At 57.3% G+C, this 14,250-nt stretch overlaps 1 protein-coding gene across 8 annotated transcripts in view; it reads right to left on the bottom strand.

The window, feature by feature from the left end:
- The window catches only part of SARDH (sarcosine dehydrogenase), a 75,866-nt gene extending 67,589 nt beyond the window's left edge, over window positions 1-8,277 (bottom strand). For 2 of the 8 annotated variants that reach the window (XM_049895966.1, XM_049895967.1), the window contains exons 1-5: window positions 8,086-8,275; window positions 5,551-5,683; window positions 3,389-3,747; window positions 2,040-2,218; window positions 370-549 (exon numbers count right to left, since the gene is read on the bottom strand). In XM_049895966.1, coding sequence (XP_049751923.1) covers window positions 370-549; window positions 2,040-2,218; window positions 3,389-3,719 — 690 coding nt within the window. In that variant the 5' untranslated portion in view covers window positions 3,720-3,747; window positions 5,551-5,683; window positions 8,086-8,275. Of the gene's footprint in view, window positions 1-369; window positions 550-2,039; window positions 2,219-3,388; window positions 3,748-5,550; window positions 5,684-6,360; window positions 6,487-6,739; window positions 7,492-8,085 lie in introns of those variants that run through there. The other 6 variants (XM_049895959.1, XM_049895963.1, XM_049895964.1 and 3 more) reach the window with 6 other exon arrangements.
- Window positions 8,278-14,250: the final 5,973 nt, after the last annotated feature.

Below are 14,250 nucleotides of genomic sequence, written 5' to 3'. Positions count from 1 at the left end.
GCTGTGAGTTGGAATAGACTTGATGGCAGCGGGCGGGTAGTCATATATATAAATATGTATTTATACGTACAATACATATACATAAAATCTTCACAGAAAAATAAATGTCAAGGCTGGTCACCTCTGGATGACCTTCATTTTTTTTGTTTCTTTGTCTTTTCTAATTTTTCCTAAAATTACATGTGTAACTGAGACCAAGGAAGACAAAAATTACAGGGAGTGCTTTTGAGAAGCTCCACTTGTCCAGCCGGGCTGAGCTGCAGCAGAAGAAGGGAAGGGCTGAAAGCCCACGGGCAGAATGAGGGTCAGCTCTCCCTTTGCAGAGGGCTGGGCTCGAAGGAGGGGACCCAGGCCCTGCAGCCTCAGTACCTGGGCTCCTCGGGCAGTGGCGGCCCTGGCCAGAGTGGTGCATGTGCCAGCAGGGTCCATGGTCCCGTCGTGCGGCACATACAGGGTCCCGTAGAGGTCGTCCACGTTCATCAGCGGGTACAGTGCCTTGGTCTCTGCTGGGCTCAGTACATGCGACTCCACACCGTAGGCCTTGCCCAGCTAGGGGACCCGGAGGAAATGACCAGCCTGTGGGGAGCTCACCTTGGGCCCTCTTTTCCCCCCTTCCCTGGGCCTCCTAGGCCTCCCTCCAACCTGCCACCTCCAGGAAGCCTTGGCCACCACCATGATCCCGGGTACTTCCTGGAATTCTTGGCCAGTCACCATGACCACACATGCCCCTGTCCCAGAAACTAGCACATGTAAGGGTGTGACCTGGGCAAGCTGCTCAGTGCCTTCTCCGAAAATGAGGTGGTGATAGCTTCTGTAAGGAGCCCTTGTGGCACTCTCAGCCTCTAACCGAAAGGTGGGTGGTTCCAATCCAACAGCTGCTTCAAGGAGAAAAGACCTGGCCATCTGCCCCTGGTAATCTGCTTATGGCCAAGAAAACCGTATGGGGCTCATACAATATTTGTCCTTTTGTGACTGACTTATTTCACTCAGCGTAATGCCCTCCAGACCCATTACGGGGCACTTTTACTTTCTCGCACGGGGTAGCTACGCGTTGGAATCAACTCGACGGCACCCAACAGCAACAACAATAGTTTCTGCAGGAGATCAGTACTTGGCACTGAAGGGCTTATTCTATAAAATAAATAAAAACAACCTCCACGGGACTAACATTTGGGGCCTGAGGCTCAGGCTTCCCAGGCCAGACCAGACCACCCAGAACAGAGACCAAAGTCTTCCTCAATCCTAGTCCCTGCCCTCCCCGCTAGGCCATGCCCCCATCATATTCGATTGGCCGGAGGGCAGCCAATCCCATGTCCTGAAAGGTGGGCCCTCGGGGACGGTTCCGCCCAACTAGACAGGAGCAGAGCCAATCAGAATCTCTGTGGGGGAATTCCGGATGAAGCCACGCAGTGACTTTGCCCTTCAGCAAGGGAACTTGAGCTGGGAGCTGGGCGCCTCCTTCAGATCCTTGAGCTGATGAGCTAGCGAGAAGGAGGGGGCAGAGCGGGGCAACCCTGTGTCCCCAGAGACCAGGGAGTGGGGTCCCAGGGGTTCTAATGCAGCCGGCTGCCCCTGCCTCCTGCCCTGGGCACCCGCAGGTACTCAGCTCTGCTACCCAGGAGGCCAGAGCAGGTATTCAGTCGGTGCTCATAAGGGATGGAATTGCTGGAGGATTATCTCTCCTCCCTGCCTTGGAATTTGGGTCCTAGCTTGTCTGCTCTGGACTGGGAACAAACCCCATCCCAATACATGGCCTTCCCTAAGTTCAGGAGCGCAACCCCCAGCTGCCCCCAACCTGGTCCCTAAGCCCTGCCGGTGGGCGAACCTTCCCGTGGGCAAACCTTCCCGTGGGCACTTTGTATGATGAGAATAATGCTAATTCCTATTCACTGGGCCCCTTTTGCCTCCCAGGCCCTGGGTATGAGCTCTGTAATGCTGTCGCCATTGTACAGGCAAGAACTGAGGCTAGAGGGGCCCAGCTACTCAGGGCAGGCCGAGATCAGCACCTGGCCCCCCCAGCTCCAGCTTTGCACACCCACCGACATGAGCCGTTTGTACTCGTCTAGCCGCTGGCGGTTGGAGGCGATGAAGAGGCCCCCATTCTGGATCCAGCCCGTATGCAGCCCCGTCTCCTCCTCCAGGTCGTGGCTCACCACACGGCGTGTATGGGCCAGCAGCTCCACTTCTACGTCACTGGGCCGCAGCTGCCACAGCAGGCCTGCAGTAGGGTAGGTGACTGTCAGCCCCAGGGAGGTGGCAGTGACACCCCCTGTTCTAAAGGGGCCAGCAGGTCAGCACCCCCATATTGGGTAGAGAGCCCAATCTTTCCCTGCAGGCTGTGGGGAGCCCCTCGAGGCTGCTGAGCAGGAGATAACAGGGTCAAAGCTGAGTCTTAGGGTGGCCCCCTCCCTGGAGCAGCTCACGGGGTGACTGTGTCCAAGGCCACCATTTACTGAGCCTGTGCTGTGGTCAAGCCCCAGCTGAGCTATCTGGGGATGACCTCATCACGTCCCAGAGCACTTCTAGGAAGTGGGCGTGGGGCTTTCAAGATGGAACGAAGGGGGTGTAAAGCAGTTCTGCTACTTGCCCAAGATGGCAGCAGTCAATGGTGGGGCCAGGACCCCAACCCAGGATGCACTGAAGCCCCAGTGCAGCAGAGGGGAAGTAGGGGGCCAGGGAGGTGGTGGGTGTGACATCGAAGGGAAGGCAGGTCGAAGAGGGAGGGCAGAGAGGCAGCGGTGTGTGGAGCTGGCTCCTGCGTGCCAGCCCTCCAGAGCAGCTGAGTGCCCTTTTACCCAGCTCCACGGGCACTGACCTCACACTGGTAGCTGAAACTGGCCAAGGTGGGAGCTACACCCCAGAAAGTGGCAGAGGCTGCGAGTCGGGAGAGCCAGGTTACCAGCACACCACTACTTAAAGGGCGAGGGCAGAAGGCTGACTGCCCTGGGGACATGCACCCAGTAGGTGCCAAGCTATTGGGATGTGAACTGCAGAGGCACCTAGTGTGCACGGAGTATCTTGTTCTGGGTCCCCCCAACAGCCCCTTCCCCACCTCCTCCATTCCCCATGGACACCCCTCAAACTTGACAGCTCTGTTGGGGAAGGGGCTTCTGCTCACTGAGCAGAGAACAGTGTGGGCACCCAGCTGCAGGCTGCAGAGGCCGTGTCAACCCTTTCCTCCCCTCCCAGCTCTTCAGAAACACGGGGAGCAAGTGGCTCCCCGAACCTGCGCTCCTTCATCCTGACCCTGCCCCTTTCCTCAGTGGTCCTATCCCTCCAGCTCAGCTGCCACTAACAGCCTGTGGCTGTCGACCCAGAACTGGCCCTGCTGGCACAGTCCCTTGCTCTACTCAGCCCCTTCTGCCCTGTTTGTACCCCAGGTCTCTACCTGCCGTGTGCCAGGTGGTCCCTGAGGTCAGTCGCTCCCGCTCCAGCAGCACCGCACCGCTCACACCCAGCTTGGCCAGGTGGTACAGGGTCTGGCAGCCCAGGCTGCCCCCACCAATGACTACCACGTTGGCTTCGCTGGGCAGGGGCTGGCTCGGGCCTCGGGCCACCACCAAGGGGCCCTGCTCCTCCTTCAGAGTCCGCTGGTATGGCACACTCTTCTTGGTGGTGGGGCCAGCAGCCCTGGTTAGGGGGCGCAGCCCCAGGCCCTGGGAGGGGATCCATCCAGGGTGTGCGGTGGCCACACGCAGGGCCCTGCTCAGCAAGGCCATGGGGACTCTGGCCTGGACACCTGGGGTTCTGGGGAGAGGGGGACACAGTGGAGCTGTTAGAGGCCAAGGGGCCTGGGCCACCATGCTACTCCTTCCTGCCACCTCCAACAGCATTCGTTCATTCATTCATTCACTTGTGCATTCATTCATTAGTCCATTCCTTCACTTGTTCATTTGTTCACTCATTCATTCTGTGAGTATCTGTCTATTTGGTGCCTGGTACCCTTCAGACTTTGTGCTGAGCCCAGGGGAGACCATGGTGGAGGCAGCCCTCTCCAGCCCCAGAGAAGACAGGAGATTCAACTGGAAGAGGGCCCCTTGAGGGCAGGGAAGTCTCCCTGCAGAGGAGATGTTTGAACTGAGACCCAGGGAAGTGGATGACTGGTGAGAGAGGGACAGGAGAGGCCTTGAGGACAGGGGGACACAACCAGAAACCAGACAGAGTGAGCATTCCTCAGGACACTCAGGACACAGAGAGCAGGGTATCGAGGGAACGATGGGCAGACTGAGGCCATGACAGGGCTGCCCACTTGCCTCAAGAGTCCTAACAGCTCGGGACGCTTCCTGCGGGGTGGGGGGAGGCTTTTGAAGGGGTCCATGCAACCCCATGGCCCTGTGAGGTCTGCATCTGAAGAAGAGCCTCTGGTGGTCCAGTGTGGTGCCAGTCAGGGACATGGGGGGCATAGGGAGGGGGCATGGGGGACAAGGGGGGATGAGGATGGGGGAAAGAGGGTGGGGACACGGGACTGGGGGGAAGGGGGGTCTGTGGTGGGGGTGGGGTCACATGCACAGGCAGACTTCAGGGCCAGGAGGACAGAGATGGCTTGAGGAGGGGCCCAGCATGGACCGTGGGCCAGTGGCCCCAGGGTGGGTGGCTCAGACAACCCTGAGACAGGTATGCCCACCCCCCAGGGCTGGGTCCGACACTTTCTCCCTGGCCCCTCTCAGCCCCTCACACCCCACAGCCCTGTGGAACCTGAGGCAGAAGGTCATAGGGCTCTTGGCATCCAGGTCTCCCACCCCCTAAGGGCCACCTGGTCCCAGGTCCAGGGTAAGGGCTAGGAACTGGCACTAAACTCCCCTCCTCTTTTAATGTTCTTCCAGCAGACTTCAGGGCTCACCTCGCATTTGCCTCCTTCAGGAAGCCCTCCCAGATCTCCCCGTCCCAGACAAGTCTAATAATAATGAGTGTCCTAGGGGCCACATTCTCAGGAGAGAAGGTGCTGGCACATCCCCCAGCTGTAGGTCCTGCCCCCATGGGGAGGGAAGGACACATCCAAGGGCAGGCCGAGGGCTTCCTGCACACCTTACAAAATTGACTAGAAAAGTCAGCAGGGTGAGGTTGGTGGAGGCGTTGCGGTGGGCCCTGCCTGGATTAACATTCACGATTGGTATTAGCAACTTCCAGTGTGCACTGCATGCAGGCGCGTTACCTGCACACTCAGGTAGCACTTGCAAAGAGTCTACATCAGCAATTGCTGAGGTTCATAGGGCCGTGCCTCCATTTTACAGGGAAGGAGACGGAGGTTTGGGGAGGCTCATTAAGGTGATGGCGTCACCTGGCTGGTCAGTGGCCACACTGGGAGCCAAGCCAGGGCCCCAGGCTGGTGTGACCCGGAGCCTGAGGTCTCTTGCCCCCTCTGCTGACCTCTCATCCACAGACAACATCTAGCTGGGGAGAGGGGAGGCTGGGAAAGGGAACTGACCACTGCTCCACCCTGTCCCACCTCCCCCCCAGTGGGTGCTCTGAGCCTGTGCTGGGCACAGACCCCTGTCCTGGGCACAGAGGGTTTGTGGGAGGGGCTCTCAGGCTGACCAGGAGTGCCCTCACCTGGTAACCCTTCTCTCTGCCTCTGCTCACAAGTAGCCCGAGGGCAGGAGGCTCACACCTGCAGGGTGTCTGCGCACACCTTCAGTCCTTGGAGGGGTGCCTCGGTCTTCCAGGAGCCCCAGAGGGTGATGTCCTAAGGGTGGAAGTTCAGCACAAGGTGGTCCACGTGGAAGATGTGTGTCCCCAAGCCATGCAACCAGCACACCTGGGCCTGCCGTGGTCTGGAGCCTCCTTCCTCCCTTTGACTCTCCCAAATGAATGCTGCTGGCTATGAACCCCTGCCCTGCCTGCCAGGCCAGTCCAGGTGCTCCCTAGGGCAGGATGGGGGCTGGCAGTGGCCGGGAGGGGCACCCCAATGCCCTCCCGCTTCCCCTCCCCCAGCCCCAGGCAGCTGCTCCAACCTGAACCTGCTCTCCTGCCTTCTCCAGCTCTCTACACCAAGAACCCTCCAATCCCCAGGGGTGAGGGCACGAGATGGCACAGGCGGTAGGGCCCTAAGCAGGGGAGTGAGGGCAGGAGATGGCACAGACAGTGGGGTCTTCCGCAGGGGCTGAACGTCTGGGGCTTTCCTGACAGTGGGCCCAGAGGTGCCTGGAGCAGGCTGATAGGTGGGAGAGAGGAAGTAGGGCGAGGAAGTGCCTGGCAGGGCCTTCCCCTGGAAGGAGGCAGGGGATTCCACCCGGCTGTGCCGAGGCCCCCAGCCACCCACAGGGTGCTCCGCGAAGTGCCACCCAGCCCGTGGGGTCCTGCAGGCCCAGGCAGAGGGAGGTCCCGCAGCCAGGCCAGCCTGCCCCATCCAGCCCCGCCCACCTAGGGGAAGGCTCGGGCCACCTCCCCCACTGAGGGGACCCGGGCCAGCTCCTCCGGCCGCAGCGCCGCTTGCACAGGGAGGCCGCCAGTGCCCAGCCAAGGCGGTATCCGCCACCCTCCTTCCTCTTGAGAAGAGACTGCCCCCTTCCCCCACCCGGCCCCGGCCACCCGCTCTGGCCCGATGTCACCGCCCAGGATGGGGCGGGGATGCACCGCCCACCACCGGGCAGAGCAGGGCAGTAAATCTGGAGGTTAACCACTGGGTGACTAGGACAGGTTACCTCCCTCCCAGCCTCCCCTCCTCAGCTCATCTCTTAAACAGGGTAGCAGGGCTACTGTGGGGAACCCTGGGACCCGAGCTGCTCACGTCTGCCTGTACCTGGCTGTGCCTGGACAGCACTTCACACCGTGCAGAGGGCAGGAAGTGCAGGCGCGCAGCGGCATCCAGCCAGGACCCCAGCCCTGAGCTGTGCTTGGAGAATCTCGGCCTGAGTACGCCTGTGTGCGTCCAGGGATGGACTCCCTACCCTCGAAGCAGGTCACAGGATCTGAGCTGGCCTCCTTTCTGCTCTCTAGACCCCTGGTTCCTCCCTAGCCTGGTGAGGCTCCCAGCTCCTCAGCCATACTCAACTTCTGTGGCAGGGGCTCTTGCCTCCACTTGACTGTCGGGGACACCACGGCCCAGAGAGGGAGCAAGTGCCTCAGACCACACAGCAAACGAGTGGGTGCAGCCCTGAGCCCTGTGCCCCAGTCTGTCAGGGCCACCTGTCACCCCCTGGCCTCAAGAAAGCACATCCCCAGGGGGACCGGGACACTGAAAGAGGCTGTTAATGACCCCCTGATACTGCGACAGCATAGCCTGTCAGTCTGTCCAGCTGTCTGCCTGCCTGCTGCCAGCTTGTCTGTCCTCTACATTTACCAAGCACCTACTGTATACAAAGCAGAAACCCAAGGGGCTCCGAATCCACCAGAAATGACAGACCCAAGGATGGGGGCAAACGGCCCTTCCTTCCAGCGGGGAGCCGGGGATAGCTCTCAGAGAAGCAGCATGGGCCCTGCCACACGCTGCCACCATTTCCAGCCCCCACCACGTGGGCAGAGAGGCTAGCTCATGGCCCCCCAGAGGCTAGCTGACCCACCAGCGTGAGGCTCCCCTGGGGGACTGTGGGGTTTGAGGGCAGAGGAGAAACCAGGAGAGGGCATTAAAAAAAAAAATTTTTTTTTTTAGAGGGAGGGGCCTGGCAAGGATGAGGAGGACAACACCTCTGAAGGCCTCCTTAGAGCCCTGGACGGGGTGCCCAGGGTAGGGGCACAGTAGTAGTCCCAGGGCAGCACCACAGACAGGCTCTCCTGCCTCGCTGGCAACCCCAAGCAACAGCTGTTGCAAACCTGTATCAGCCAGGCGGCAACACCGTTGCCTGGACCTTGGACAGGGGTGAGGGCTGGAGGGCCAACCTGGCTGTGGCTCAGGGTTTTGGGATCTGTTGTTGATCCGGCCGTTTAGTGCCTGGCTCAGGTCTGGCAGAAGTGGAAGGGTGCGGGTCTCTCCCTTGGTCCTAGAAGGCACGACTCAGGGGATGGCCAGGGTCGTCAAGAGGGGGCCCTGCCACCCACCTGCCCATCTCTGAGCCTCAGTTTCCCCATCTGAGAAGTAGGGACTATAGGCCTGGCAATGCCAGGCTCTCGGGTGTTCTATAAATGTCCCTGGGCATCTCTAGTCTCTACCTCTATCGCCCGTGAAGAACTCCGCCGTGCAAGTTGAAATCCAGGTGGAATCTCTGGGGTGAGGCTGCCTCCGGGCTGGCAATCCCTCCCCCAGCCTCGGGCCTCCAATGCAGGCGGGGACTCTGGTGGCCACGCCCGCGCCCACGGGGCCTGGGCTGCCTCCTGGCTCAGCTGACCCTCCGGGCAGGCCCGGGCCAGCCCTCACCCCCGCCCGCTGGCCACGCTCCCAACGCTGGAGGGAGGTGTCTGCAGGCCACCCTCTGACTGGGCGGGAGTCCAGGGCGGAGCAGGGGGACGGCCTGAGCGGGGAGGCTCACCCGCAGAGTGCTGCGTGCTGCCCCTGAAGGGAGGAGAGAGACAGTGAGCAAGGCAACTACAGCCCCGGCGATGACCACCCGAGGGTGCCTGTGACCAAGGGGACGGGTGTCCCAGCCACACTAGGATCCTGGCTCCAGGCACCTCCAATCAGCCGGCATGGGGCGCCTGGTGGGGGGGAGGGGTGCGAGGGGAAGAGCTAAGAGCTTGCATCATCTAGGGAGACACCCACCTCCAGACGGGAACTTCTGCTGCCCTGTGTAGGAATGACACAACAGGGAAGGACACCGCCAAGGGGTGCCAGCCCCGGCAGCTCACAGCCAGGAAAGTTTCCAGAGCTATCTCTGGGGCCCAAATTTATACTGCCGAGATTTTATTTTTTCCAGTAAGAAGCCTGTAATGGATTCAATTGTGTCCCCCAAAAGATGTGCTGAAGTCCTAACCATGTACCTGTGAACGTGACCTGGTTTTGAAAGAGGGGCTTTGCAGATGTTACCAGTTGGTTAACAAGAGGTCATACTGGGGGGGGGGGTCCTAACCCCATCAGAGTGGTGTCCTGTAAAAGAGGACAGACAGAGGAAGGACAGCCATGGGACAACGGAGTCACACTGCGGCTGCAGCCAGGGACGCCTGGGGCCACCAGAAGCCGGGAGAGGCACCGAAGGCTCTCCCCTGGAGCCTACAGAGAGAGTGCGGCCCTGGAGACCCGCTAAACTGGCCTCCCAGCCTCCAGAGCTCAGAGGACAATGGTGTTGCGCCATTTGCAAGTTTGTGGGGCTTTTCCAGCAGCCTTATGAAACTAACAAAACCATAAAAAATACCTTACCATCAACTGTCCCCACGGTTTCCTAGGACAGCATGTTTAATAACCTCCCCGCAAAATGAAACCACGGCAGATCTGCCAGGTTGTGGTACTGGGGGAGCTTGGCTGTTGCTGTGTTGCTGGAAGCTTTGCCACCTGTATTTCAACTACCGGAAGGGCCACGCATGACGGGCAGGTTTCAGCAGAGCTTCCAGACTAAGACAGACTAGGAAGAAGGACCTGGCAGTCTACATCTAAAAAAAATTGGCCAGTGAAAACCTTATGACTAGCAGTGGAATATCGTCTGATACGGTGCCAGAAGATGAGCCCTGCAGGTCGGAAGGCACTCAAAATTGGACTTGGCAGTGCTTCGTTCTGTTGCACATAGGGTTGCTATGAGCCAGAAGGAGCCGACTGGACAGTACCTACCGACAACAAAGTAAAAAGGGTACCAGCATCCCTGGGCAGTGATGGCTCCCCAAGAGGCAGGAGGAGTCTGTCCTGCTCAAGGGGCAGGGGGACACTTGGGGATGGGATGCAGCCCCTGGGCACAGGCCCTTCCAGAGGTGGTGGCTGAGGTGGCCTTGCCCCTGGGCACACAGCGTGTGAGCAATGTGTGCCGGCGGAAGCCCCCTCTCATGCCAGGAGTTTCGTTTATAACATGATTTATGAGGGATACTGGCTTGGGTGATGGGTTGGCAATTGCCTCCCTGGAGCCCATGCGGGGGACCAGCCTGGTGCTGGGCTTCCTACGTCCTCAGGTATTGTCCCCACTGACGGACCCGTGAAGGACACGGCCCCAGCCCAGAGTAGCCCCTCTCTCCTATCAGGGAGTTTGAGTTTGACCGAAAGGATGGAGAAGGAGCAGCCAAGGACAGAAGCTGGTGACCTGGGCTTAGCCCAGGTCTAAGACCCCACCAGCACCACTCAGACCCCTTGGCCTGGTCAACCAGAGGCCTCACACTGCCACCAGGGGGCAGGGGACATCCCACTGGGTCCATGAAGCATGTACGCTGTTCCACTTTCCTGCCCTGAAGATTTCTTATGAAAATTCAGATCTCCAGGCTTCCTTTGAAAACCCCCTGGCCAGTCTGGGCCCACACCGTCAGCCGGGCACACCCAGATGGGGCACGTTTGCTCAACTGGCTGCCGTCCCCGCCTGGCCCCTTTGCCCTTCCATATTTCCCGCTGGGCTCTGGGAGCTTTGCCTTTGGACCCTGGTCTGGACTCTGTCTGCCTGTCTCCCTCTCTCTGTCGCTGTCTTTCTCCAGGGGCTTAAATATGCCCAAACAAGACCCCCATTGGTGGCAGGGCAGCTAGGGACTGGAGAGCCTTCCTGTTCACCAAGGGTGGGAGGACTTGGCAGTGTTGTCTCTGGGCCCAGAGTCAGGATGTCTCCCGGATACCTAGGTGTGGGCAGTAGCCTGCCTTGGGTTGGGGGTCCCCAACACAGTCAGCTGAGAGGTGGCTGAGCCTTTGAGGGAAGAACCGCCCCCTGGTGGCCACACATGGGTACTACACGCTGGGAGAGCCTGACCCAGCCTCAGCGCAGGGACTGACCCAGGAGGACCAGGGAGGCAGTGAGCAGGGCAAGGCTCCAGGGCCTGAGCTCAGGATGGGCTGAGGCTGGCATGGGGTGAGGAGCCGGTCTAGGGCTCTGGTGGCCCCCCCAGAATCTGCGACCCCTGCTCTGCAGTCCCAGCACAGCCTGTGTCCATTTCCACTTTGCACTTGAGCTAGCTTGAGCGGCTTTCCACTTCTTACCACCGGTAATTCCACATTTAGCATTTTAGCCTCAAACAACGTGAGCAGTCATGGATCCCTTGTGCTCCGGGCGCGGGCCTGTGCCCCATGTGAGGTGGGTGCTCATCACCTCCATTGTGCGGAGGGGGAGCCAAGACCCCAGAGAGGTCACAGCCAGGAAGTGACAGGTCTAGATTCAAACCCTGACCGCGGGGGCCCCTCATCCTTGCGCTGACACTGGCTACATTATACTCCCTCCGCCAACCATGGACGCGTCCTACAGGGGGGAATGGCTTAGAAGAATGGCTTTTTCAGAGGCCGAAACATGAAACAGCCAGTAAAGTTCATATTTTCCAATAATGTATAATGTTATAGAAAAAGACCCACAAGGCACTTGATGCATCAGGCATACCAGCCTCCCATCCCTTCTCCCCTCCCTCCTTGCTAAAAGGACCCCCACGTTATTAGGGTGTCAGTGAGCCACACAAAGGTCGTCTCCTGGCTCGCTGTGAGGGTAGAAAGTTGTTGGGCAGGCTTCCTCCCCCAGAGGGCTGATGAGCGGGGGAGCCCCAGGCCCTTTGCTCTTCTCCCCTTTCCCAGTCTTCCTGCCTGGATCACAAGGTTGCTGCTCTCACCCCCTGTGGGTAGTTCCCCATTATGTAGACTGAGGTTTAATTAGACTTGGGTACAGCCTGCTGTATGAGTGAATTGAGGATTATCCGTAGTGTTTTTCAGATTAGAAGCAGTCCTGGGCTGCAAAGAGGCTTAGAAAACTCTGTTCCATGCATTCTTTGTGTGAATTAATAGGACCGATCCCCAGGACGTACCTCAAAGGGGGCACTGACCACTCTCTCTGCCAGGCCGACCATTCTCAGCCATCTAGCCACACCTGAGGGATCGTAACAGCAGAGGCTGCTATTCACCCCTCCTCTGTCTCCGCCTGATCCATAAAAATGGTGATAGGACCTAGAATTAAGACCACATTTCCCAGCCTCCCTTGCAGCCAGGTGTGGCCAGATGACAAAGCTATGGCCAATGGGAGGTGGTGGGTGAAACTTCCAGATGTGTCCTTAAAGAGAGGGGCCTCCTGCTGGCTGGGATGTGAACTCAGTGGTTTAAACCATGAGGTGAACTAAGGAGGCCACACACAGGGGACCAAGAAAACAGGAAGACCTGGGCCATTGCACTGTGGAGCAGTTCTGGCCTTAGACCACACCACTCAGACTGTTGTTTGGTGTCAGCCTGACTCAGGGCAACATCAGATCGTTTTGATCCATCCAGTTTTCATTGACTGATTTTTGGAAGCAGGTCACCAGGCCTTTCTTCCTAGTCTTAGGCTGGAAGCTTTGCTGAAACTTCTTCAGCATCATAGCAACATGCTTCAGCATCATAGCAACATGCAAGCCTCCACTGACAGACGGGCGGTGGCTGGCGTGAGATGTGTTGGCCGGGTATGGAACCCAGGTCTCCCACATGGGAGGTGAGAATCCCTCCAGTGAACCACCACTGGCCTCTGCCCAGACTGATAGTGAGCAAGAAATAACCACCTCTCCTGTCTCGGCCGCTTGTCTTACGGGTTTTCCGTCGCTTGCAGGCAGACTGCCATCCTAACCGATGGGGCTTGTATTCCTGCAGATGGCAGAGAACCCAGGCTGGGCCCCCTTACGTCCACCTATGCCATGGCTGCAACAGGATACAGGTGTCAAGACGTCGAGGGAGTCCAGGCGAACACAGCTTCCACAAAGCCATGTGCATGGGCGGGCTTTATTTTTCCAGGACGAGTATGGGATCAGAATTAAATCATTAAGAAAAATGATTATATCAAATTGCGACTGAAGACGCAGAACAGGAGCCTGTGTTTAACCCACAAACACAGTAAAGTCTTACTGAGCGTGAGAGAACAGGTTACCGCCATAGCCCTCACCGCCACCCACCCTCCCAGCAGTGGGAAGGGCCCACAGTACCACAGAGCCCTCTGACCGAGACCTGGGCTTTTAAAACCCTGTAATTTGTGCACATTTAATACATTCGTAATTTTCTACTTGGCAAAATTATATTTTATTTATTTATTTAAATTAACTTTTATTGATCTTCAAGTGAACGTTTACAAATCAAGTCAGACTGTCACATATAAGTTTATATACACCTTACTCCGTTCTCCCACTTGCTCTCCCCCTAATGAGTCAGCCCTTCCAGTCTCTCCTTTCGTGACAATTGTGCCAGCTTCCCTCTCTCTCTATCCTCCCATCCCCCCTCCAGACAGGAGATGCCAACACAGTCTCAAATGTCCACCTGATATAATTAGCTCACTCTTCATCAGCGTCTCTCTCCTACCCACTGTCCAGTCCCTTTCATGTCTGATGAGTTGTCTTCGGGAATGGTTCCTGTCCTGGGCCAACAGAAGGTTTGGGGACCATGACCAAAACTATATTTTAAATGGATAATTCAAAAATATTTAATGGAGACATCAAACTTTTGTTGGAGGAATAAACGCTGTGTGGGGCCTGGGAAGAGACGGTGTATGACAGGAAAGCTAAGGCCCAGTCCCCGCCCTTTTGGAGTTTAAGCTCTCAAGGTCACCCACTTCCCTTCCAGCTCAGTTTTAGAGACAGTCTACAAGTTTTGCAAGAAGTAGGTTAATCATTTAATTTAAAATATTTTCAAATCTTATTATTTAGAGATACGTTTATTTGCAAATTGTTGGGGAGTGTCTGTGCACTTTTTATTATTGATTTCTGACTACCCGTTGCTGTTGAGTCGATTCCAAATCATAGCGACCCTAACTGTTGTTGTTGTTGTTAGGTGCCAGCCAGGTGGCTCTGACTCATAGTGACCCTGTGTAGAACAGAATGAAACACTGCCCAGTCCTGCGCCATCCCCACAATCATTATACTTGGGCCCATTGTTGCAACCACTGCGTCAGTCCACCTCATTGAGGGTCTTCCTCTTTTTCATTGACCCTCTACTTTCCCAAGCACGATGTCCTCCAGGGACCGATCCCTCCTGATAACATGTCCAAAGCATGTGAAAAGTGGTCTCGCCGTCCTTGCTTCTAATGACCATTCTGGCTGTACTTCTTCCAAGATAGATTTGTTCATTCTTTTGGCAGTCCATGGTATATTCAATATTATACCTTAGCATAAAGAAAACAAAAATCCTCACAACTGGACCAATAAGCAACATCATGAAGCAGAGAAAAGATTGAAGTTGTCAAGGATTTCATTTTACTTGGCTCCACAATGCCCATGGAAGCAGCAGTCAAGAAATCAAATGACCCATGGCATTGGGCAAATCTGCTGCAAAAG

This window comes from Elephas maximus, chromosome 9, assembly GCF_024166365.1.
Source record: "Elephas maximus indicus isolate mEleMax1 chromosome 9, mEleMax1 primary haplotype, whole genome shotgun sequence".
Taxonomy (NCBI): domain Eukaryota; kingdom Metazoa; phylum Chordata; class Mammalia; order Proboscidea; family Elephantidae; genus Elephas; species Elephas maximus.
Note: the sequence above shows the minus strand (reverse complement) of the source record. Positions and strands in the feature narration are given on the sequence as shown.